The sequence below is a fragment of the Rana temporaria genome, chromosome 8, assembly GCF_905171775.1.
Source record: "Rana temporaria chromosome 8, aRanTem1.1, whole genome shotgun sequence".
Taxonomy (NCBI): domain Eukaryota; kingdom Metazoa; phylum Chordata; class Amphibia; order Anura; family Ranidae; genus Rana; species Rana temporaria.
Genome location: NC_053496.1, coordinates 22,355,087 through 22,382,586, shown reverse-complemented (window position 1 = coordinate 22,382,586; position 27,500 = coordinate 22,355,087). Strand labels below are relative to the sequence as shown.

The following is a 27,500-nucleotide window of genomic DNA, read 5'->3' as shown; positions in this document are numbered from 1 at the left end:
AAAAATTCAACAGTAAACGACTATCTTATTGCACATTTAAAAATAAAAATGTCTCACATTATGCGGCACTTGTTCTAGCTTTATCAATTTCAAGATTTTGAGAATGTGGGAGTGTAATACATGTCTGAAAAATAAGAAAATATTTGATAGCATATACTATAACCTATGGCATTGAATAATATATCTAATGTCTGGGAACGATTATTATACAGTACAATTCTATTTTACTATAAGGACAATGCAGACATTGTGATATGAATTTGTGTATGCCATAGAAACATGTGGTGGATGTATTCAGTGTTCTGTTACTCATTTCTATAGCTAAGAGAGTCCCCATATGAAACCTCTTTAGAAGTTTAATATCCCTTCATACTCCAAGCTCTGTCTATGTAATTGCATAGAGATTTTCAGAACTAATGGGGCTAAGACATCCCAGATAACTGGTAATGGGGAACTGCTTTACACGTTTAAGGAATTAATATTCTCCCTTGTAGTGTTCTTTTACAGCTCCAATATTGTTAACAATTTTTCAGCCAATTTGCATTAAGGGGAGCAGAACTTTCATTTCAGGCCTGAGAGTAGAAGAACCTGAAAAACCTTGGGGGTAATCCATATTCTTCTATAACAGGGGAAATTTATTGGGCTTAAACAAAGTAAAATTAAAGTGTTGCTCATCACAACCAACCACTGTGCTATTTTTTCCAGTATGAATAAGATCTGGATTCTGGTTGGTTTGCCATGAACAGCATTTCAGTTTTCTTTGCCCCCTTTTTTTTTTAAATAAATTGTTATTTTTAAAGGTCCAGTGAAACTGTAATTTGCCTGTCAAAACAGATATTCTGTCACTAAAGCTAATGCACATGCCATTTGTATAACAAACCCAACTCACCTTGAAGTCCGTTGCCATTTGCACTGGTGCAGGATGGTGGAGGGGAAGCTTGGGGCCTGACGACTGGGGCAAATGCGCTCTTTTGTTTCACTGCGGAGATGACATTTGCAGGTGAGAATGAGAAAATGCCGTGTGTACTGCTACAGTTTGAAGGGAGGGTGACCGAAGAGGCTGCCATTGTAGGACTTGATGGTACTACTGCAATAAAGCAAAAATAATCAGGACTCAAAAAGGAGTTTCTTGTTTTTTTTTACCCCATGGCAGAACATAAAGAGAGAGTGATGCAGCCTTTGTTTTAGGTTTGGGAATAGAAAGAAACTAAAATAAAATAGCCAAACTAATAATAAAAATAGAACTATGATGGCATGGCCACTCTCAGTGAATCTGGGGGTCCATGTGCTGAGCACTATGGAAGGTACCTGATCTCAGTGTTGTCTACATTTGGGACAGGCCAAGCCAAATGTAAAGCCTGTGTGTGCCTTGAACATATGTTGGTAAGATGATCCAAAGGAGCCATCTTCTATGTCTGTCTTTACTCGTTCTTGCGTGGTTAAGTTGCCTTTTTAAACAGTTGCAAATTTTCCTTTGATAATAGTGGTGGTCCCCATATGCCAAATACTCTTCCACCCCAAATTGCAGATCTTGGCAAGGGTTTTATAAGCCAACAAATACAGTTCTCTCTTAATCTCGTCTCCCCTTCAGAGTCCAGTTTAAAGATCCCACCTATAAAGTATGTGATTGATCATTTCTGTCTGATATTCTAGACCAATTAGAAGAGAGGGAGATACATTTAGAACAGAACTGCACGCAGTTGGCAGCTTTTAAAAATATTAAGTGATCTGGTTGTAGGGCATGCATGGTAAATGTTCTTCTTTATATTGTACTGGGCCTATTCCTGTTCCCAGTGCCGTCACACCTTCATAAGTTTTACATAGCATAACTAAAAAGCTATAAAGCCAGCCAATCACAAAACACCAGGGAGAAAGTGTTCTGCAATAGTACTCTAGGACAGGACACCTTGTTCCTTTCATAATTTATGTAAAATTGTATTGAGGAATTTGCATAAGGGTGGAGAAAACCTTGAGTACATTTGGCCAGACAAATGGCGAACCTAAAGCCTAAAAAATTGCAAATCTTCTTTACAAGCATCCAACTATCCTTGACTGAGTTGGGCTTACAAGAGTGAATGGTGGAATTTAATTGTACCTTTTGATATTTTTAGTGTGGTTACATTAATGTGAGTGTAGTTTATCTATAGGTATGATGTTTTTATCTATGAGCACACATACAGGCATGCCCCACTTTTAAGTACACAATGGAGTTTATTTACTATCAATGGAGGGTGCAAAATCGGGCTCACTTCTGCATAGAAACCAATGATCTTGGCAAAATCTGGCTCAGTTCTGCATAGAAACCAATGGTCTTGGTAAAATTGGTCTCACTTCTACATAGAAACCAATGATCTTCTAACCCCAGCTTGTTCAATTAAGCCTGGTAATAAAACCTGGAAGCTCGTTGGTTTCTATGCAGAAGTGAACCTGATTTTGCACTCTCCAGCGATAGTAAATAAACCCCATTGTGTACTTAAAAGTGGGGTATGCCTGTATTCATATAAAGAAAACCACTTTCATTAGGATAGGTTTGTCAACTGTTTGCCATGACAATGATGCACTTTATTTTTAAGGATCCTTAAGGGTATAAATCACAATATAGGATAATGCATCCTACCCGATTTATAAGTGTACATTCACTAAGTCTAAAAATACAGCAAGAGGTTGTGTCACGACATAATACTGAGCTGCTTAAACAGCACTTTTATAACAAATATTGAGCTGCTTAAACACCACAGCACTCTTATAACAAATAAAAGTTTGATAATTATATGGAACTCCTGCATAAAGACCACATTTGTTTAACAGGAATGTGATTGCATGTTTGAACCACACTATTCATGTCAAATCGTTCTGGGCCATACAGTAATGTTTTTAACTACTTTAATGTTCAGCCTCCAGTCACCCATCCCTTTGTCCAGTAACTGATAGCAAAAAAATAAATAAAAAGGCAAAACAAAATAAGAAATCTAATACATTAAAATATACAGGCAGGCAAGAAAATAAGAAAATTCAATAGGATGTCGAAGAACACTCACTGCCATAGGGGGAGTTGGCGGATGAACCATTGAGGAAGCCAGGTGACCCAGGGACTCCTAAGTTGGGCATTCCAGCATTCCCGTACCCGTTCATGCTATTGCTGACTGTGTTGTAGTTGGACTGCTGGGGGGTGCTACTTGGAACATATCCTCGTGGCGATACACTGCTTGTGTTACGGCTGTAGCCTACTGGAACAAATGAAAGCCCAACAAAAGATAATGTTACCCTCATTTATAAAAGACACTTTGGCTTTTTTTTTTTCCCAAATCCACATCACACACTACACAGATTTATTGATTATGTTGCGTTACTTCACAATACCTCTTACCGGTCCTTTCAACAGTTGCAGTTTAAGATAACCTTATCACATCGACCCTACTTAAATCATCTACTATGGCACACTATGTTGTTCACTCACAGGCTGAGACAGCCAACAAAAGCCGTCTTCGATCTAATTGTGTCAGCTTCTTTCACATTTATCCTTACTAGCAATTATCAACAGGCTTGATTCCTGGTTTGTACCAACACAGAAGATGAACTTTCAGCCTTTTCAGACCTTCAAATGCCACCAGTGACAGGCAACAACTTGTTTGTTACACTGATTTCATCTTAAAAGGCTGTTTTTTAAAAGGCGGGGTAGCGTTGCGCATCTAATGGGCTATATTCCGATGTTTAATACTCTTTATGTTGTTACCTTTTGCAGCTACTACCCTACAAGACTCAGAAAACTAATTACCACTTCTCAAATGTCAAAACAACATCTACAAACATACTTGCGCTACTCAGCAGTAAACGGATAATATAATGGTAACATGCTTTACAGCAATGGGGGAGAATACTAAGCTACTTCTCTGATAGGAATATATGTTAACAGGGGAAAGTTTCAAGATCAACATGATTGCATCAAACACTATAAATATATGTTAGATAAGTGCTGTGTGAAGCATCTGGAGTTGGGTCTGGCTTAGCCACCTACCTTGGTCATTAGCTTGAGATGTCTCTGAAACATTAACTGCTAGCTGGCTGCTGAAAGAATTTACTCCCATCATTCCGCTGTGAGATGGTGTGTTGGCAAGTGAGGGGATCTGGTTGTGATTGCGTGGCACACTGTATAATGCTTCAGCAATGTCAGCTGCTCGCTTCAGGATTATCTCCTACACAGCAAGAAACACAAAGACGTGGTTACCATGTGATACAGTTTTGTCTCAACAGCCATCAAATAAAAACTGTCCTAGATTGGAATCATAGTTTTTTTTTTACAACTATTGAAAAGAGAAGGGCGCACCGACCTAACGCATTACCTCAATACATTTTTATTGAAAAAATAAAAACAACAATTATTTTACTCACATTTTACTCATATTTTATACACGCATGACATAGCAAGTGAGGCCAATCGCCTTCAAGTCTACTGTAGTCTACTGGTGCTGTGGGAAAACCAGGCGGCATTCATGATGGCCAACCCACTTCATCAGCGCCAAAATGGTGAATAAAAATTCATTGAGATAATGAGCTAAGTCGGTGCGTCCTTCTCTTGTTGTTGTAGCTTTACAGTCCATAAGGATGCCCATTGTACAGAGGGGGCGCTGAGAAAGAATCCCTACACTGTATACCTTTTAGTTCAACATTTGAGAACTGGAGAATGGCTTTTGAATATATTGGGTTTTATTTACAACTTTTTGCTGGAGCCCCTAAGTTTCACTGAATGCTCTATCATTTACGAACCCTAGAACTTTAAATTTTTGGGTGAAATTACCCATTTAAGACAGCAGGACTGTGCGATTTAAGAACTGGGCCCATTTGCTTAAACAGAGTTGATTAAATACATACAGTATACATGTGTTATAAAGAAATGGCATGACCGTTACAATTTAGTCAAACATTATTTTCTCTTTCCTGTGCTTGGCAGGTTTAGTGCAGGCTTTCCTATTAGTCACTGTATATTTTGGACCAAGTTCAAGGTTACTCTGTCGTCTTAACGATTGCCTTTGCTTTTGGCACCTTATGCCTAATTGTCATTTCTGATAGGAAAACTAGCTCGGAGAATAAAAATGGCAAAGATGAAGCTTTTTTTGTATCTCCCTTTCTCTCTTTTTTCCCCTTGGTGATGCTCATCACATTACACTGCCCTTAAGGTGACTGGCAAAACCGTCCACGGCAAATAGGATTGTATTGATATTTTGCCAGGTTCACGCACGGTAGTTCCTAAATTGCATATTTTTGAATGGATTTTGCTAGGTGCATTAATGACTTGCCTGGTTGTTGTGTGGCATTCCGTATAAGGCTTCAACAAGGTCCGCTGCTCTCTTCAGTAATACTTCCTGTGGGCAGGACACAAGAAGAAGAGGAGTTTTTTTTTGTTTGTTTTAAAGGTAGGAAGGGCTAAAATCATAACACAACAGCAAATTTAAAAGCAGGGCTGGCTAAAAATCAGACAAGAGACCACAGGATATGTCAAGGTTTTTACATCGAGACTCCAGCTATGATATTACACAAATAGGAAAGAATTAAACGTTTATTGAGAGCATGTTTTTAGACAAATAAATAATGACTCCTACTGAAGATCTCTGGTTGAATTAAAAACAAAGATATTGCTTTACAAAATCAGTTGGTACCCTTACAAACTGTATGTCTGCCCACTCCCCTCTTAAAGTGTTTCTAAATATAAAAATATTTTTCTTTAACATAACATGTTATACTTACCTGCTCTGTGCGAAACTCAATCCTCCTCTTCTCGGGTCTCACTCCTGACTGCTTCCCCTCGCCAAGAGCCCCCATAGCAAGCCACTTGCTATGGGGACACTCGTGTGGGCTCACTTCTGAGACTTGCTGTCTGCATCTATTGACACAGACAGCGGGACTCTGCCCTGCTCCCCTCCCGCGTCACCAGCTGTGATTGACAGCAGCAGGAACCAATGGCACTGACTGCTGTGTCTGTGTCAATAAGGAGGGGGAAAGCAGACAGAGCCTCTGCTCTTATGCACATCGCTGGATCGAGATCAAGCTCAGGTAAGTATAAGGGTGGGCTGGGGGGAATTGCATGTAGAAGTTTTTTTTTTTACCTTAATGCATAGATAAAAAACATTCTACTTTTAGAAACACTTTACATACATCATATAGAATGAAAACACAAATTACACAGTTTCTACTGCATTATGTGATGTACATTTCTTTTTTTTTTTCCTGGTTCAGAGTTGTTCAGCTTAGATGTTCTGATTAGAAGGATTAACCAGTTGCAGGGATTATTTTTAAACCCTTATACTCAGCAGATCAAAACTGGGCAACTCCGAACCAGGGAAAAAAAAACTACATTTCATGACCATTAAGAACTCTTGGAGTTTGGACAGCAGTTTAAGAAATGTGAACAGAGAATTTTTATTTTATTTTTTCAACAATGGTGTAGTCCATTTTATACAAAAAAAAATCTTAGTCCTTTAAAAATCAGAATTCTAGAATCCACCTATCTGGTTGTAATCATCTGCAATAGACACATGGCGTAGAATCGTGTAATGAAGGAAATAACGCCAAAGCTTTAATAATGAAGTTTTGCGGGTATGAAACAAACAAATACATGACAGGGATATAAAAAGCACAGCACTTGTTAATTCCTAGCACTTTAGTGGTGAAGAACAATAAGTAATTTTCCATATCTTAATTAAATTGGCAAACTCCTTAAAGACAACATCTCACCTCTAATTCATGCCCGGAATTTGCCAGAGAGTTCAATGCTTATTCCTCTTTATTTTGAACAATAAAGTGAATTAGCTTGGGTTAATCTAGTTTTTTTTCATAATGACATTAAGAAATTTTTCAATTAACCTCTTTGACTGTGCGCTATAAAGGACTTCATAAATGAATTCCCATTCAGAGAGTAGAGTGCTTTTGCCTAAGGGTAGAGATGCATTGAGTTTGTCTTATCCGTGCCTGCATGCATACCTCCACTTTACGATGGTTGGGATTAATCTCTAGTTTACTTAATTTTTACAAGGAATCTCTTCTGTTTGACTTCTCTTCCCCTTAGAGAATGCTGCCATCATCTAAAAACATTTATTCAATGATATAAAATAACTGCTTTCGCTTCATGGTGTCTATTCATAGCCTGGGTGGCCAACTCTCTACCTATTAGCATTATACAGTGTGAAGATCTGAACGATCATTCCAATATTGCCATGTGTAATGTATACAAACAGATGCAAAAAAAAACTTTTCCAAAAAGAGGAAAAAATTGTAGGTAATGTAATTTGTTACATGGCAGGCCTGCAAGTGAATGCCTTACCCAATCCTACTTCAATGTTTGGGGCAAGCACACGGCCTTTGCTGAGCTAGAAAACCTACCCAAAGTCAGAACTGTTCAAACCTAAGGGCCTATTCACACCTGTGCATTATGAAGATAAAAACTTCTTGTGCATTTATATTGTTCTAAAAATCTTTATTATCTATAATAGTCATCTTGTTTACAGTGCCTGATGTAATGCCCTGTACACACGATCGGTTTTTCCGACGGAATTTTGTCTTGTATAAACAAATTCACACCAAATTCCGACCGTCCAAAATGCGGTGAGGTACAACACGTATGCCGAGCTTAGAAAAATGAAGTTTAATGCTTCTGTGCATGCGTCAACTTTTTTCTCCATCGGAGGTCCATATAGACGAACGGAATTTCCGATAGAATTTTTTTCCGTTGGAAGAAAAGAGAACATGTTCTCTGTCTAAGTCCGTCGGAATTTGATGGAAAAAGTCCAATGGGGCATACACACGGTTGTAAAATCTGATGAAAAAATTCTGTCTGACCTTTTTCATCGGAAATTTCGATCGTGTGTACGAGGCATTAAGCCCCATACACATTATCAGTTTTCCTGAAGGTTTGTCTCTTCAGGTTTACCAAAACCATGTAGTGCAAGGGCCTGCCTGATTGCATACAAATTGAAACTCTTGAGGTTTGACCTCATATTAGATGGTTTTGGTAAACCTGAAGAGAAAAACCTGCAGGAAAACTGACAGTGTGTATGGGGCTTAAGAGTTCTCCTGAAGAAGCCATTGAAATGGTCGAAACATATAGAGACCTAATCAGTTTGCATTTTCTGTTTACATACTAAAGATCAATTGTTGAATGCATTCTATGTGTTCATTTAGAATTTATTTTTAATCTATTAAATTTATATATTTTTCAAAAAAAAAAATATTTTTTGCACCTTAAAAGTCCCAAAAATCTTTCTTTATATGTTACTATGTATCTAGGAATGTGGTGCTATGTTGATTTTCAGCTGCCTAACTTAAATCTTTTCTCCTTGTGATGCACCTATGCATTGTGGAGAGACACTTTTATTGTCGCTTTGGTACACATCATGGAACATGCATTGTGGTGCCGTTCATTTTTAATGGCACCTTAACCCATTTATACAACACAGATGCTCTGCAGCGTACCAAAACACACTGGAATGTGGATTGTGGTGTGCTGCATCTGAAATCAAGGTGCATGATCATTTTTAGCCTGTGTTGTGATGCATTGCAGCCCATTGAAATGAATAGGCTACCTTAACTCAAGTCATGTTACCATGTGTTAAACCACCACAACAGTAAATTTAAATGGCCCGCGTTGTCTAGTATTCTGCTTGTCTTGTATTTAACCACTGCCTATGAATACCTTTACAATAGATGAATGTTTGACTTACAGAACAGCATTGTTTAAATTGATTCCTACATCTCAGGAAAACTTCCTTGACCTCCTGTCTTACTCTCTAACAAAAGGATAACTCGTCATAATTTGTGAAATAATACACTTGTCGAACCCAGACATGATGAATGTCTAGCACGTGGATGATTAATGCACAGTTTTCAATTTCAACGGACATGCTGTTTTTTTTGTGGATCCTGGAGGTTAATACATATTGATGCTATCTTTAATCTTTGAAAAAATTCAAAGACATAAGATTGGTGTCACCTCGACTATGAAATTCGCTCGCCATCTGAAGACCCCCAGCCTGATTCATTGTTTCTTGCATTTTTTTTTTCTTCAGAACACTCCTATTTCAGGTCCTTTATTTATCAAGATTAATCACTGTAGGCATCACTTTTTGTGCATGCCATACGTTCGCAGGAATAGCACTTAATCCACAAAGTTATCGGATGGATGGCTTTTAGAATGGGCATTTACCTCTGAAATTGGTGTGTATGCTTGATGTTGCATGCATCTACTTTGCATACAAATAAAGAATTATACTTGTCATGAAGCAGGTATAATCAATGGAAGGCACAGCTGTCTTAATCAGATTTCATCAGCCCGAGCAGCTCTCTGTGAGCAAGATAAAGTGTTTTTCAGAGGTGTTAATAATTACTCATAATCTCTCCTATCATATCACAAGACTTTTTACATGCCTTTCAATTTTAAGCAACGATTAAAGCAATTAAGATTTCTGCATTTACAAGCTATTTTTCATTTCCAGGATATATTCTACACCTACTTGTCCATATGGTACTTTTGCAATCGTAACATAAGGATAGTTTAGGAAAATTACGTATGCACTTATCTCTAATCTGCCTATTACTGGATAGTATCTTAACTAATGAACCCGACTTTCGAAAGCAGCTCTTAAGTGCCGGTCTTGTCATAGGCAAGACACAAGGCAAAAAAAAAAAGAAAATAGTGTAACCCAATCAGTCAAGGATGCTCTGAACAAGTTTGTTTTGTTACAATATGTCGAGCTTATGCATAGCGACTCATGCTGTGAATACGATTAGCCCTGAATGGTTGTTTGAAAAGCATTTCAATGGAAATTTTCGAAGCCACGGCCATAAGTGTAATTGGCTGCCTTTCAATAGGACATAACAGGCTTCAAGTTAAATGGAAACTATTAAAGCTCAAATGATTTCTAGCGTTGTTTCATGACAAATGTACAGTTTTATTATTACGAGTGCGCGCTCTTGTACAGTGGTCGCCGCCGATTTGAATATACAAGATTATTCACAAGCCCCGATCATCGAGAACGGTATATATCATCACAGTTAAAAGAGGTAACCAAGGTGACGTTGCTTCAGGTGCTAATGTCATTATAGAACTGTAAAGCAATTATTCTGTTAGTTCTTGCCTACGGCTATGAATACATTGAAGAGTACAGAGCCATTAGATGTAGCTACTTCAAAAAGCGGGGGAAAGAAGATGAATTTTAATGCATGGGTAATTGCTCAACATGACCGCATTCCTAATAAATTTCTGTATATTAGAAAAAAAAATGAATATATTTGTGTGCAAACGCATGAAACATGGGAAAACACACATGGAATGCGTGCAATTAATTTTAGGGAGAAATCGTTTTAGCGCCGCTGCGCACCTTTTAATGCAGATAATTTGTTAAGGAACTGTTCTAGGCGGAAAAGTAATTTGTTTTTGCCCTTATTTCTTTCCATTGCTACTTTGTATCTCTGCGTATTATCCTGGGTAATTGAGGACCCAGAACTGCTACTTTTCCAGCAACAAAAGGTTAATGTTACACTTCATCTCCCTTTATGTAGATTAAAATACACGACGCAGTGTACATGCAATCAGTGATATTAGTGTACATGTAGGTTGCGGTTAATTATATTTTATCTCATCTTTGAAGAGAATACATCATAGCTGTCTGTATAAAAAAAATGTATCCTGAACATTTTGTCATTTAAGACCATAATTAGCGAAGCTATGCCAACTTTTGAAGGCAAAACAAGCAATCTAGGCACTGCCTGCAGGAAGAGTGAACAATAATGATTCTGAGGGAATGCCATAAGTGCTCCATGTAGCTCGCAGTGGTCTTTCAACCTATTGGAACGGAGGACAGTTTTTTTCTATTTTATATAGAAAAGGGAGAGTACCAAGTAAGTAAATGTTGACTGATGACTACATAAGTCATCAGTTGTGTGTTATTAGTTAGAGCAGGAAACTAGAGCTTCTCCATGCATCAATATTAAGATATCTGCAGGTCTACAGAAGGTACCCATAGATGTTAGATGCATGTTACTCAATTTGGGCTATGTCACAGCATTGGGCACTGAGATCACACATCCATGTCTGAAGAGGAAGGCTGCACTTGCCAGCTATATCTCCACCTCCCTCAATGGACTACCAGGCTAGCAGCTTCTACAACGTGGTATAAAAGTAAAATACATTTTTAATGAACTTTCATACTTAGTAAATAGAGATATATTGGGGAAGAATTGCTAAAACTGGAGCACTCAGAATCTGGTGCAGCTGTTCATGGTAGCCAATCAGCTTTGACAATAAAACCTGGAAGCTAAATGGTTACGATGCAGATCTGCACCAGATTTTGCACTCTCCAGTTTAATAAATCCCCCCCCCCTTAGTGCCAGAGAAATTACATCACCAGTTGGACTTCGTATACAAGGTCATAGCACAAGTACATTGCACAGTACCTCCATTACCAAGTGATGGAACATAAATAGAGGTCATCGGTTCCATCCGGCAACAACAAGATATAATTAATACTTGTGGACGACCCACATGGAGTAACACAGATTTGATTTCTCACAAAGTCTTCATCAGTTCTAAAAATGCAGTGAGGCAATGTTCATGGACATTACCCAATGACCCTCATGATGTCAGGATGACGTTGTTCAGCAGCTTAATTGGTTATTTACTTATAAAATAGGATTGTAGTTACTACTTTGAGTGTGTCTGTGGACTTGGACTGATGTCACACTTGATATGGGAAAAAACTAAGACTGATACAGCTTAGATATATTGCTGACATCTCTTGATAGATTGCCTCAGTGCTGGCCATCCCCCAGAGCCAGATCATCCATGTAGACAGGAGCCTAGAATGCAGAGGATGTCCAGGGAGGTCAGCTACAATCTTCATGCTCCTATAGTAAAAAATGGGGAAAGGGGATTGGGGAAAAGTGGGACTATAAATGAGGCCATGACCTGCTAAAGTGATGCGCCTCCATCCCTGTCAATATGAGGAGTTGGGGAGCAAAAGGATGGGACTTTGACTTCTGTTCACCCCCGTGCTTCACTCAAAGTCCCACCCTTCTGCTCTTTAACTCCGCACTTCACAAAAGAGGGTGTTTCTGTAGGCCATTGATGTCTGATGGGGTCAGTACAGACAATGCGAATGGCGCCTATTGTAATCCTTATCATCGTCAATTAGAGGGTTTGGGAAGGGAGGGGGGTTCAAAGCTGCGACCTTGCCTAGGACCCCTATTCGACTCTACTATCCCCTGACTTTTTTGCCAAGCAAGATGTAAGCTTCAACTTTACTTGCAATCAAAGTTAAAATTGGACTCCAGGATTACCTTCAGTCTTACACAGCCCTGGCTCCTCTCAGCTCACTCTGATTTCACTGCACTTGGGAAGCTTCTTACAGTGTGCATTAGAAGCTGCAGCAAGTCAGATAGAGTCTACCTCATTTCCTTGCTAGAGGACATTCAACATCCTCCCTCTTAGATTGTAAGCTCACAGGAGCAGGGCTTCTCTAACCCTCTTGTTTTGAATTGTACTGTTGGTGTAGTGTCTCCCTTCATTGTAAAGCACGGCGAAAACTGTTGGCGCTAAATAAATCCTTTATAATAATAATAATAATAATAATGGAGGTTCAGCATCACATGTGGGTGTAACCACAGCTTCCAATAAGCTATGTATCCTGCTGGTTTCTAGTACCAGCCATAATCTGCCTTCTTTGCCAAGAGAATCAGAGATCAGGTGATGTCATTGGGTCTAAAATAAGGTACTGTATATACTCGAGTATAAGCCAAGTTTTTCAGCACATTTTTTTGTCAACTTCGAGTCAACTTTTTGCGCCTGAACCCCTGGACTTTGGGGACCCGGTACCAAACTTGGCACACATGTAGCCTCACTCTTCTTCTATAAGCGTGCAAAGTTTGTTGTCTGGGGGACCTACGACTGGGGAGCACCGATTTTTCAAAGCCAGGCATCCCTTCCATAGACTCCATTTTAAACATTGAGGCATGAAAACAGTGAGGCATGGACACAGTGAAGCCTAGACACAGTGAGGCATGGGCACAGTGAGGCATGGACACAGTGAGGCATGGACACAGTGAGGCATGGAAACAGAGAGGCATGGACACAGTGAGGCATGGACACAGTGAGGCATGGAAACAGTGAGGCATGGACACAGTGAAGCCTAGACACAGTGAGGCATGGGCACAGTGAGGCATGGACACAGTGAGGCATGGACACAGTGAGGCATGGACACATTGAGGCATAGACACAGTGAGGCATGGACACAGTGAAGCATAGACACAGTGAGGCATGGACACAGTGAGGCATGGGCACAGTGAGGCATGCACATGGACACAGTGAGGCACAGTGAGGCATGCAGATGAACACCCTAGGCTTATACTCGAGTCAATACATTTTCCCAGTTTTTTTGTGATAAAATTAGGTGCCTCGGCTTATATTCGGGTCGGCTTATACTCAAGTATATACCGTATATAGTGAAAACAAAAAAAGTTATTTTTTTTTTATAATTTCATTAGCCTAATGATGAAGGAAAAAGTAAGGAGAGACTAAAAAAAAAGTAGATTAAACCTAAAATAAATGTGACGGGGTCAAATGTTAGAACAAAAAGAGATATCTTCCAGTAGGCTGGAAAATATATTTATCATTGATGCTGAAACTATCAGATCTTTCATTGTTCTGATGAACTATAAGCCTGTATAAAACCGGTATTTGTCTTTTCAGTGTACATTGTAAGCAACGCATGTATGCCTTATTGGTTTTCTGTCCACAGCAGAATTAACCATCAAGCCTTGTGCATTATGCATCTTCAGAAGAAAAAAAAAAAAAAACTAAAAAAGAAATCAATAATGTGGTAATATTATCAAGTCTGGGATGAAGTCAGCATTCATCCAGGCAGGCTTGTATTGAGATACATGTTTTACATCTGCACAATCCCATCTCATTGCTATTATTTTTTCTCTTCAGCTTCTGACACTTACAGCTGATTCTCTTCATTCCATTTTCTTTTTTTTTTCATTCCAAATGTATGTTAAGGCCAATTGCTGTTTTACTTAGGAACCACCGTGACCCTTGTAAACCAAGCTCAGACGGCTGGCTTAACAATGATGAATCACTTGGCAGTTTAATTTACATGCCGCTGAACTCCACATTTGGGTCCATTAGAACAAAATCAAATATTTATGTTGTTTATTGAAACTGCTAGATTTCATCTCATTCAGTGGCCGTTTTAGATGGAGCCTGAACAATACCGTTTCACCTGAATTAAAAGAGCCAAGTAATGGCGGTCGACCAGGCTATAGAGCGGCTTGTCATCCTGTTCTGGGGCTTTACGAAGGAATGCGCATTTTAAGTTTTACATCAACCTCAGATAAAAATAAATAAAAAATCTTTCTTATTTTGTTGGCAGGAATTTATTAACATTGTGTGTTTTTCAGTTTGCATTTTTATGGTCTGGCGTGAACTTTCGTACTCCAAGTCCCATGTATTTATCACATCAAATTATTTGCATTGGATTTGGATGAATAGAAATTTGGTGCATAATGGCACTAGAATGGAAAAAATAAAGTGAGAGATTTTTTTTTTCCTTGGTACACACTGCACCTTGCTCACTCTAATGAAACAATCTGAGGGAAAAAGATTGCTTTAGACTTTCTCTTTAGATTGTGATAAATGTGATTTATATTCACAAATCTTGTCCGTTTTCTTTGGCGCAAACTCCTTAGTATCGATCTGTCTTACTTGACATTGTGATATATACTTGCCTGCTGGGGTGCAAAACACTAAAACGATATATATACAAGAAAAAAAAGTTTTGAGACAATCAACCACTTACGCAGTTATTTTACTTCTATACAGGCATACCCCACTTTTAAAGCGGGGGTTCACCCAAAAAACAAGTATATAACATTACATTCAGTATTCCGCAAACATGTACAGTATGCCGTTTTTTTTGGGGGGGGGTGTACATATACGGAATTATCGGTCTTTTCCTCCGGGCTTCTGGGTACTCACTCTCGCGGGACTGGGCGTTCCTGTGCAGTGCCGCAATGTCATCTGGGACTTCGCCCATATGATTGACGTGCCTGAGAAAAACTCCCACCGGCGGATAAGGCGCGTCATGCATTTACGAAAATAGCCGAACTGCGAGTCGGGTCTATACGGCGCCTGCGCAGTCAGCGCTACATGGCTCCTAGTCGGTGAGCAGGCGAGGAAACTCGCTTTGATATACAAGTGCTTTGGATTACAAGCATGCTTCCAGAACGAGTAATGCTCGCAGTCCACGGTTTTACTGTATTAAGAGAATCAGCCTCATTGAACAAAAAAACGTGGTTTAAAATTCTCCCCATCAACGGTTGGATTTAATAGAAGATGGAATATGGAAATATGGTTGGATCTTATAGAACATGGAATATGGAAATAGTATCAAAGTGCAATTCTGTAACACAGAGAGCTGCATTGAAGAACAATATGAGTGCTAATAGGAAGCCAACATAAGTAAGTAATTATTTCAAATAGTGTGTCTGAACAACTGGAAGTAAATATTAATTATTAACAGTCCATTATAAAAAGAGAAAAATATCTATAAGAACCCCTTATCTTTAATGATATACATCCGATCAAACCTATGTGGTGTGCATGATGGGTCTAAACAAGCCAGGCAGATTTTTCTTCTTCTTTTTTTTTTTAATCGAGTGCATTTAAATGAAAAGTCCCTGTAGATATTAATATGTGGACCTAATTTGCTAGCTTGCTAAGTCGGGGACTTATAACAAAACCTTTGTAAACAAAAGATTAAACCGAATCGAGCTTTAGAAAATGAAAGGAAAACAAGAGTCACATAATCACAGATCAGAGTGGGGCTGGTTAGATGGAAATCACTACAGGCTACTGGAGTGGAAAATGTTTAATTGAACTATTTCATTATGCAGGAAGTTTATGTTCTCCTTGCAGAATCGAAATACTTGTATCATGCTTCCTCCCCTTTCTTCCCTTGAAGAAGTGCAGTCTTTGATTTATTCTGCCGCTACTTACAGAAACTCTGGGTATGTTACTGGAATAATCTGAAATTGAAGTGGAGATGCCAATATCTCCATTTCAATGCAGACACAATGTTGACATTATTCTCCAATCTGGACAATGCAGAAGAGAATAAAAAACACATAAAAATATAATTCACAATGGTGGTTGACAGCGATTCCAAGGCAAAAACAAGTCACAGAAATGTAGGACAGATTTAAATTTCATACTATGTAGAAACCATATGTATTTTTTAAATTCTTGCTGCCCGTGCAATGCAACCTTAGCAGTTTCTCAATAGGAGAAGCCCAAAACAACATGGCACTATGATATAGCAAATAAGAAAGCAAACGTATTGGCCTATATATGTTTTTTTTTTGTGAGGAATGGCAACATACTACTACTAGAGGTAGAGATACTAGACCCCTTCATCAATAGCAGAACAGATACAAACTTAAATTGAAGGGGAGAATATCTAGACATAGTGGGCCAGATTATATATATAAATTGGAAACAGAAGTACATTATCCTTTTTATCCTTAATTAATGGATTACTGCACTTCCAAACAAACTTTTCTGGTTGACACAACCTCAGCAAATTGTGTAACTGTAGGTAACTAACCTTTGGTAACCTTTCAGGATCTCCCGGATGCCTTGGAATAACTTTTTGTAATCTCTGAAATCCATAGTCTATGGTTGGTTCATTCAGGGCTGAAAAATAAAATGTTTTATAGAAGGGTTAGAACTGCATGAAATATACATTAAAAAAACTTTTGGTTGAAGGAAAGAAAATCACTCCATCTATGGTTGGCTTTAGTCAACACATGGTATTACTGTAACTCACACAGTCATTGATGATTAACATGGTGAAATACTCTGCATTTAATAGATGGATATATATATATATATATATACATATATATATATATATATATATATATATATATATATATATATATATTGTTTAATAAATAAACTTTAAGTGAATTGATCCTCTGGACTTGTGTATATATATATATATATATATATATATATATATATATATATATATATATATATATATATATATACATACAAAATAAATCAATATTACCTTACCTGTTTAGGCTATTCACAAAATCACATGTTGACCACCCTTCATATTGACCACAATAATAAGACAACCTATTACCTCCACTCATTCTCTGCACTTTGCTTTTGCCCTTTAACACCTGTTTGAATATCCTCATTTGTACAGACTATAGAACGCTGCCATTTTGAAGAATATGAATTTTGACTGAAATGGTTCCTTTTTCTTTTTTTTTTTGGTAAATCAAACAAGACATAGTGCATCACTGGGTGACAGACATGTACCCAAGAGAAATAAAGTATTCTAAAGAGTATATGTCTGTAAGCCATACTGCATGGGTATGACTATCAAACCATGCTTCTCATACTAGTGGAGTGGTAGCTGGCAATTATGACATATGTCTGGCTATTTCCTTTTCCGAATTTATCCCTGTGGTCCTTTTTTGTCTAGCATATTGCCTGAGCACAAACCTAGCAGGAGGTGCACTTAATCTTGCAAAGCTTTAATAATCTGTGAATGGCTGACTACAAACTGATGTAGGACATATCATTCTACTGCTGCAATCCACTAGCCTTGTGAAATTGCAGGCCACAAATAGTAATTAATCTTTTTTTTTTTTTCCTACCCCCTCAAATTGTAATTTTGACTATGAACTGCGCTTGGTCGTAAATCAGCGACACATACTGCTGTGTACAGTGCATGAATCATGATCAGGAGTGTTCGACTGCACACGTTGTGTTTAACAAGCTATAGACGAAGTCACAGGGCTTTATTACCACGCTGCCAGACTTAACACAGAAACCAAGCCTGAAGGCCCAGGCATTTGAGTTGAGATGAAAACACTGCTCTTATTAGTGGATATTACCTTGGAATGTTGATATGATTTTTAACCAAGCAAGTCCACCATGGCAAGTGCATCATAAATCACAGCTTCGTTTTTCTGCCCGCCACACAAAAACATTATTAGTTTACCCATTTGTTATATGAAAAGATGGGCAGGAACTTTAGGGGACCATTAAACCAATGTTGGTTTATACAAAAGCGATATTAACAAAATTTAGAGAAATATACGTAAAGGTTGCTAGAGATCGTCAGTATGTGAAGATATCTGAGACACAACATGGATTTGTAGACAAAGATTATTTCTTTACATTCAACAATCCCATTGACACTTCATCTATCTTCTTTATAAGCTTTCCTTAACGCTATACTTGTTCCAGGTCAACAACTTAGGCCTCGTACACACGATAGGATCGCCAGAGGAGAACGGTCTGAAGGACCGTTTTAATCAGTCCTAACCGATCGTGTGTAGGCCCCATAGGTTATTTAACCTTCGGTCAAAAAAATGAGAACTTGCTTTAAAATTGAATCGATGGACGCCTAACCGATAGGTCAAAACCGATCGTTAGTATGCAAAAGCATCGGTTAAAAACCAGCGCATGCTCAGAATCAAGTCGACGCATGCTTGGAAGCATTGAACTTCGTTTTTTTACGTCACCGCGTTCTGACACGATCGGTTAATTAACCAATGGTGTGTAGGCGCGACGGACCATCAGTCAGATTCATCGGTTAACTGATGACAACGGTCCTTCGGGAACGTTCTCATCGGATGGACTGATCGTGTGTACGAGGCTTTAGGAAGCATTAAAGCCAAATCTTCAACCAGGGAACCAGCATTCTTAAAAGGACAACTCAGCAATGGCAGCTTCCATAGTTCCAACAAAACTCTTTAAGACTCTTTAAGTAATGTGAGTTTTTTGCCGAGCTAGCACCAAACATTGAATGGGGGTGGGCACTGAAACTTTAGGAATTGTTATATGAAGAATAAGTAATTGGTGCTCATTTTGGGGAGGCATTTCCTTCTAATGCTTACCTTTGACGCTGGTCGTTTATCCCAAACCACCCTTTTTTTTATATCAATTAGTCCAGCCTGTATTACAGCGTTTCCTGGCCCAAAATAATTAGATATCATTTCTAACAAGTGGTTGAGTTATTTGTCTAAACACGGAGCACTTATCTTGTGGACAGTCGTCCGTGTATACACTCGATAACATGACAGAAAGTTGAAGACTGCAATTTGATTTGACATTCCATCATGCATTCTGGAGACAAAGGTCCACATAGGAATGTGAAGTAAGACATTTTCTTGTTAATAAAGAATTGATCCAATGTATTGATTTTACATGACACGGCTTTTGCTGAGATTTCGGCCTTCTTTTCTCTCTCTCTCTCTCTCTGCTGTTTATAGTAAAGGCTTCTCAATGAATGCCTGGGCATATGTGAAACAGCAAAAGTCTTAACTCTCTCAGATGCATATTCTATATATATATATATATATATATATATATATATATATATAGGGCCCACTTCATAATCAGGCAATTAATCATGAAAAGCTGTCAAAGCTGACTATGGGGACAATTGATCATGCTGATGGCTGTAGCCTACACAAGTGTGCAAATCTGTGGTCTCATGCAATATGTTGGGATTGCACTGGATAAAGGACAACATCCTAATCAAGGAAGAAAGATAGGAGATTGAGCTTTTAGGTCACCATACATAGTAGATGTTTGTCTAAGGTTGACTGCTTTTAGGACAACCATAAAAGGTAAACTTCCTGGAAACCCAACAGCCAGTGAGATGGTAATGTGTTTTTATCTTCCCTCATTGCCAAGGGCAGAATCCATCAAGAAACTTGGTGGGAGATTTTTTTTGCAGAGGAAACCGGTCGTGTGTACATTTTTCAGTGAGGAAACTGTCGAGGAACTCGACGAGCCAAAAAGAGAGCATGTTCTCTTTTTCCTCGACGGGAATGGAGAAAATTGGTTCATCGAGTTTCTCGACAAGCCTAACAAGAACTCGATGAGGAAAACTATGTGTTTCGCCCGCCGAGTTCCTCGGTCGTGTGTACGAGGCCTGACGGTGTGTTTTTTTCATTAGCAATACATGTGAACTTTACCATTAAAAGATGTTGTGATGATTGGATTCACTGAAAAAAAATATTCATATTCATTTGGTTGTCCTTAAAAGTGCAAGCAGAGAGGCCATCATACATAATCAGATTTCTCTACAGGACAGGAACAGCCGGGTGAATAAGGATGTCAATTGTCCGGGATTTCAAAATCAAGCCAACAATGGCAGAAACCATTTTCTTGTCCTGACAGGTTCCCTGTGACTTAGGCCGCGTACACACGATCGGTCCATCTGATGAGAATGGTCTGATGGACCGTTTTTATCGGTCCAAACCGATCGTGTGTGGGCCCCATCGGTTAGTTAACCTTCGGTCAAAAAAATGAGAACTTGCTTTAAAATTGAACCGATGGACCCCTAACCGATAGGTCAAAACCGATTGTTAGTATGCAAAAGCATCGGTTAAAAATCCACGCATGCTCAGAATCAAGTCGACGCGTGCTTGGAAGCATTGAACTTCGGTTTTTTCAGCACGTCGTTGGGTTTTACGTCACCGCGTTCTGACACGATCGGTTATTTAACCTATGGTGTGTAGGAACATCAGACCATCACTGGATTAAAAACATGAGTCTATTAAAAACCTGTAACATACCGAGCTTGATAATGGATACCATCACTTTAACACTACTTTTCTGCTTTTATGGCAAAGCATAGTAAAACATTTTTTAAAAGATAGCAGAGACGAAGAAAGAGTATTCCACAACACCCAATCAGATCCCAGATTTCATTTTGAAACCAGCACTAGAGGAATCAGCTGCTGTGGAACTGTTTTGCTGTCACCTGGGCCCATAAATGTCTCCAAGTGGGAGCAGAGAAAAGCAGAAATTCCCATCCTTTTGTAACATGCCCGACTATCTTCTCTGCTTGCCTAATTACTGTGACTGTTTGACTTAATGAAGCCGGCATGATGAAAAGTGGTCAAGAAAAAGATAGATGGCTTCATGCTATTGATTTCATGCAAATGTTAGTGACAGGTGATAGAAGCTCTAATGCAAGCTTTCAGAAGCTTTATGACTTGTAATAACTATAGGCTTTCATCTCTGAACAGATATTTCCATACATTTGAGATGCACTTACAGGGTTTTCCTCTTTATAAATGTAATTGAGAGTGTCATAGGGACCCATTCTGGCCCTTAGATGTCTCAGTGTCAAACAATAACACAGGCTATTTTTTTTTTACTGCTCCTACATGGTAATATGATTAATCATGATTTTATCGAGGCTTAGAAAACCAGTAAAGTATATAACAATGTTACCAACCTGGACTTTGTTCGCAAAAGGGACACTATCTGCAAGGGGCTCCTCCCAAAACATAACGGGATAATTGTCTTCCACCCAAATCTGTCCAAAGTAGCCCCAAATAAACATCCATGGTTATGCTTTCATTTTTACTTTGACACGCCTGGTGTGATCTGGAACTAACCTAGTTCTGCTAATTAACTGAAGACCCATAATGAAGCTGATCCCCAGTTGAAAAACAAAGTGCCCAGCTGTTTAATTTTAAAAATAAAAAATGCAATACTCCCTTGTTTCCAGCAGTGTCCCCAGCAGAAATTCTTCTCCACTGTTGATCCTCTTGCAGGTGGAATGAGTGCCAGCAATGTTCAACCTACTAGTTGTGAGTTCAGGGTGTCATCGCCCACTGGGGATGCATTATCATGCTGGCCTGGCCACAAAGTACTATACTGCAGAGAGCTTCAGTGCTGTCATAAATTAAAGCGGAGTTCCACCCTAAAGTGGAACTTCCACTCATCTGACTCCTCCCCCCCCTCCGGTGCTACAATTGGCACCTTTCGGGGGGAGGGGGGACAGGATACCTGTCTTTAAAAGGTATCCTTTCTCACTTCCGGGAGTCTGGCCACGGGCAGCGGCCCGTGACGTCACTGAGGGGCTCCGTCCTCATCCTCTCCCGGCCTCCGGGCCAATAGGAGAGAGGTGCGGGGCCTTGCGCATGCGCAGTAGGGTTCCCGACGTGAAGTCGAGAGGCTACACTGCCGGGTTCTTCTGAGAAATCCTCACTTCCTGTTCTTCTGTCTGTAACTCCACACAGTAATGCAAGGCTTTCTCCCTGGTGTGGAGAAAGCCTCTTGAGGAGGGAGGGGGCGAGCAGGAGTGTCAGGACACTCTCTACTTTGCAGATAGAGAAAGGAGCTGTGTGTTAGAAGGCGTCCTGACACTCCTGCTCGCCCCCTCCCCCCTCAAGAGGCTTTCTCCACACCAGGAAGAAAGCCTTGCATTACAGTGTGTAGTTACAGACAGAAGACCAGGAAGTGAGGATTTCTCAGAAGAAATAAGGACATTTAAAATCAAAATGGAAGGATGAGGTAAGTGAAGGAGGACTGCGCTAAGGTAAAGGAAGCTATTTAGGGAAAAATAGTTTTCCTTTTAAACCCCTTTAAGAACAAACCTACAGTCCCTATCTTGTTTGTAACCCGGGGACTGCCTGTATATCCCTTAAAAAGGAATGATAAAAGGAAATGTGTTTACATTTATGAGTAGAATTGGGTGCAGAGGACTGTACGCTAGGGTGACCAGACATCCCCGGTTTGAGGGGACAGTCCCCGGATTGAGGACACTGTCCCCGTATCAAGTCTGCCCCCGGATTGGGGCTGTGGAAATTTCAAAGACAGTCAGTGCAGAATAAAAAAAAAATTGGAATTACTTCCCCCCACCGCTGCACCGCTCCTACTAGCTTAGGGGGTGTATTTTTTCCATTATCTGTGCCCCTTTCTGATGTGCTGGTCGGAGCGGAGGGAATATTTCTTCAGTTTCGGGTGTATGCCCATTCACCTCCGCTGTTCTTCTGCTTTGGCTCAAGTCCAGGCCAGCCACCTGCCTGTTTATCTCCTTGCCTTCCCTGGTGGAGTGATCTTCCTCCGCTCCCCACCCAGTAATAGCTGGGGCCCGGAGAGTAAGACTTGACAGGCTGTGAGGCGGGCAGCGGCGACAATGGGCAGAGAGTCGTTAATTGCCGCCATTACTAGTAAGAAAAAAAATATGTCCCTGGGTTTTATTTTAAAAATCTGGTCACCTTACTGTACGCTTCCTTGTGGGCAGGTGCCAGCGTCCTTACCTTCCCTGGAAACCACGACTGAATACACCAGCTTTTTATAAAAGGATATATCGTTACAAAACAGTTGCTGCATCAGAAATGGAACTTCTATCTATCCGACTGCAACTCACCAAGAGTTGATAGGAAAGCAAAGAATAAATTATAGAAACAAACAAGCCCTGATGTTCCACCCTGCTGCTAAGACAAAATAAGGAGGAGAAGAAATTTCATTGGCAAAAGCTCAAAGTGAAGTAGGAAGCACAAGACCTTTTCCACACATCTAATAAATCCTTAGTGTGTCGAGTTTACAAGCCAAGAGTCCAGCAGAGCCGGGGCAAGGCACTGGCACGTCCTAGTCACACAGTACTGAGCTAGGCCAATCAATACCACTTTCCTGTTTTAGAACTGGGTAATTATGAGGTGGAGAGATTGCCTGACCTTTCACCTGCACTGCATTACTTTGCTGATATTAAGATAAATTGCCTGATTTTGGGTAAACATATGCTGCAATTCAAACTGTCAGCACTGGTTTGCTCAGGGATAATTTGTATTGATCTCCCAGCTTCTTCCCAATTTTGCTTACTGACCTCGTGGATAATTAGAGAAAGGAGCCTTGGGTAACTTAAGAGTCATGGCTGCAGAAGAAGTACACGTAAGAATAGAGAGGAATGTGTTTATCATAAACTATGCGTGTCGCTATTTCTCGATCTCAGATCATCACATGACCTTGTAGGAAGCACTGAAATTAGTCATCAAAATGTCAGGATCTCGTGTCGCTCTACACTGTGCAAATATTACTCCAGCATCATGTAAAAAGCCAATTTTAACAGCGACACTTTGACATAACATTTAGTAAAGGTTGCTAAAGATTTTATTTTTTTAAGGAAGACTAAACCCCAAGTAAAAAAAAATCTGCATGTAGCAATAATAAGACGCTCTATCTTTCTATTTGAAAGTAACATAACCTGTTTGTAAAAAATAGCCTGCATACGGGTTCATTTTCATGTGAAAAGATGCAATTCTGAGGCCCCGTACACACGAGAATTCAGCCAGAAACTCGGTCCGAGCCGTATTCTGCCGAGAAACTCGGTCGTGTGTACACTTTTCAGCGAGGAACCCGACGAGGAACTCGTCGGGCCAAATAGAGAACATGTTCTCTATGTTCTCGTTAGTCAATGGGAAAAGTCGGCCCGCCGAGAGCCTCGGCGGCTTCGACACTGAACTCGACGAGGAACTCGATGTGTTTGGCACATCGAGTTCCTCGGACGTGTGTACGGGGCCTCAGAGTCTGACCACCTTAAGAGCCCTTTCACGATGCGCCGCCGCCGGTAAAATGCTGCTATTTTTATCACCGATGCTATGGGCGGATTTGCGGCGCATTTTGGCTGCTAGCGGGCCGCATTTACCACCCCCTGAGAAAGAGTTAAAACACTGGAGCGTATTGCAGGTGCTATAGCGTTAAAAATAGCGCCTGCAATACGCCCTTAAAAATCTGTCCCCATTCACTCCAGTGTGAAAGTGGGAAAGCGCAGCTATACCGCCCGCAATGCGCTGCTTCAGCAGCGCATTGCGGGTGGTATAGCCACGTTGTCCCATTGATTTCAATGGGCAGCAGCGGAGGAGGAGCGGTAAACACATCGCTCTTTCTCCGCTCCAAAGATGCAGATAGCAGGACTTTTTTTTACCGTCCTGCTAGCGCACTGCTTCAGTGTGAAAGCCCCTCGTGCGTTCACACTGGAGTAAATGGGGACAGATTTTTAAGGGCGTATTGCAGGCGCTATTTTTAACGCTATAGCACCTGCAATACGCTCCAGTGTGAAAAGGGGTCTAAAAAAGAAAATAATTGTGGTTATCTCTGCAACCAGACTAAACAGCTCACTCTCATCCCTTTTATTCAGTGAGAGTAAAGCCTCGTACACCCCATCAGGGCCATCTATAACGCAGGGCAAACGGGGAAGCTGCCCTGGGCCTAGACATTGTTCTGGGGCCCAAAAGCAGCTGCCCCATGAGCCTGTGCTGCCTGCAAATAGTTGATAGGTGAATTTGCATGGGCCCAAGAAAATGTTTGACCAGGGTCCAAGCAATATTAATGATGGCCCTGCACACCACTATTTTTTTTTTTTTTTTTCGTTTAACCCAGCAGGTTGAACAAAAAAAAAAACTGACAGCTCAAGTCGAATCTGATGCACTAACAATCCAATGTTAGTACAGTGATCTCCCCCGCTGAGCTATTGTGTTCTAACAGGGGGACCACCCCCCTCCCCCCCACCTAAACTCTCCGGTCAGCACCATCAGCCATTGGCTGCTGACAGTATTGCTCGGGAGTCTTTTTGATAATAAAGGTATCTTTTTGAACATTGACTTATCCTATAGCCAATCATACACACCTCATTTAAAGTCCCAACCCCCCCCCCACTTTTTTGGCTGTCAATCACAGCCAGTGAGCCAATGAGGAGGGAGAGGCCGCGGCTCTGTGTATTAATGGACACGCAGAGCAGGGGTTCAAAAGCGATCCTGCTCAGGTGCCCCAATAGCTAGCGGCTTGCTGTGGGGGCACTTTGCAGGAGGGGAGCGCCGGCAGGGGACCTGAGAAGAGGAGGATTGGGGCTACTCTGTGCAAAACCATTGCACAGAGCAGGTGAGTATGACATGTTTGTTATTGACTATGTATCCCTTATAAACAAAATACTTCCTTGTATTCCTATTCCCCAGGCCTTGCATTTCGCACACGTGCTTTGAAGAGCTTTAATCATTGCAAGACTGATGCCGCGTACACACGATCGGTCAAACCGATGAGAACGGTCTGATGGACCGTTTTCATCGGACCAAACCGATCGTGTGTGGGCCCAATAGGTTATTTATCCATAGGTTAAAAAAAAGTAATCTTGTTTTAAATTTAACCGATGGATACCTAACCGATAGAAAAAAAACGATCGTTTGTAGGCACGACCATCGGTTAAAAATCCACGCATGCTCAGAATCAAGTCGACGCATGCTTGGAAGCATTGAACTTTGTTTTTTTCAGCACGTCGTTGTGTTTTACGTCACCGCGTTCTGACACGATCAGTTTTTTAACCAATGGTGTGTAGGCGCGACGGACCATCAGTCAGCTTCATCGGTTAACCTATGACAACGGTCCTTCAGACCATTGTCCTCTGGTTAACCTATCGTGTGTACGAGGCTTCATTGTTCAAAGTGATAACACCAAAGACACCAACACAAGGTCACGGTCCATCAGACCGTTCTCATCGGATGGACTGATCGTGTGTACAGGGCATTATTCAATTTATGCAAAAGAGCAATGATGATGTCCAAAGTGCTGTCTCCACCAGCAACCCATCAGATCAATCCGCAGTCCGCTCATTGGGCTGCCTACCGCACTCTGTCTATTGCTATTTGCCTCGTTGAATAAGCCTGTGCGACTCAGTGAAAGCACACTAATTGGAGTAAAAAGAATAATATTTGGCATATAGAGCTCTGAATAGAGGGACAATGCTATCATTCCCGGTATGACAGATTTCCAGCCTCTTGTATCTGAAGCCATAAAGCAGGCTTCCCTTGTGAAATATCTCTGTATTAACTATGCAATAAGATATTAACATTCCTCATTTAATGGGAGGCCTTTTATCTGTTTGAAATACATTATTCGTCCTTTTAGAGATAAACTGTATTAATATCCATTTGAGCAGGCTAGTGCGGCCTAATGCATAGTCATTTTGGTTGGAGAGCTGCTATTTTAGAATAGGAAAATTACATAGCAATAAAAACCTGAATGAACAGGGGGAGTTGAAACGGCTAGAATCACATTCCATGCCAAATGAGGCAAGCAATCAGGCAGGCCCTGGAAGAAGCAGATACCCTGTTATCAGAGGCAGGCCAACATCCACAGCGGGTCATACAAATAGGGTCTGACATGACCAAATATACTCCATGATTCTTCCGCCATCAAGCAGCCCCGCCGCTCCAAAACGATACATATTTAAATACTTCTGAGTGCTCTGGAGTTAATCCGCCGGCTCTCTGTGCATTCAAAGTCATAACAGGAGAAACAAGCTAAATATTTAAGTCACTTGCGTGTACTTGGGGGATTAATCACGGCACAATCGATGAAATTTTAACGGCGTGTGATGTCAGTTCACGTTGAGAGAGCTGAAGCCAACATGGCAGGAGACGTCAATGTTGGGCTATCAGCTTGCAGATTTAAGAAAAACATATACATTGGTTATATGTGTAATCTAGCCCATCATATTCCATATTATATAGATAGTGTATTTCTTGGATAAACAGTACAGCAACATTGAAAATTTCAGACAACGTCAGATGGGAAACCGAATTGCAAGATATCTGTTACGTTTCGATAAAATACGGCAATGAAGAATTGC

At 40.3% G+C, this 27,500-nt stretch overlaps 1 protein-coding gene across 27 annotated transcripts in view; it reads right to left on the bottom strand.

Annotated features, from left to right (window-relative positions):
- The window catches only part of EBF3 (EBF transcription factor 3), a 201,306-nt gene that overhangs the window by 7,534 nt on the left and 166,272 nt on the right, over positions 1–27,500 (bottom strand). For 9 of the 27 annotated variants that reach the window (XM_040361377.1, XM_040361373.1, XM_040361374.1 and 6 more), the window contains exons 11-15: positions 16,650–16,738; positions 5,295–5,360; positions 4,016–4,193; positions 3,039–3,227; positions 890–1,087 (exon numbers count right to left, since the gene is read on the bottom strand). In XM_040361377.1, coding sequence (XP_040217311.1) covers positions 890–1,087; positions 3,039–3,227; positions 4,016–4,193; positions 5,295–5,360; positions 16,650–16,738 — 720 coding nt within the window. Of the gene's footprint in view, positions 1–57; positions 125–889; positions 1,088–3,038; positions 3,228–4,015; positions 4,194–5,294; positions 5,361–16,649; positions 16,739–27,500 lie in introns of all 27 variants that reach the window. The other 18 variants (XM_040361375.1, XM_040361376.1, XM_040361380.1 and 15 more) reach the window with 3 other exon arrangements.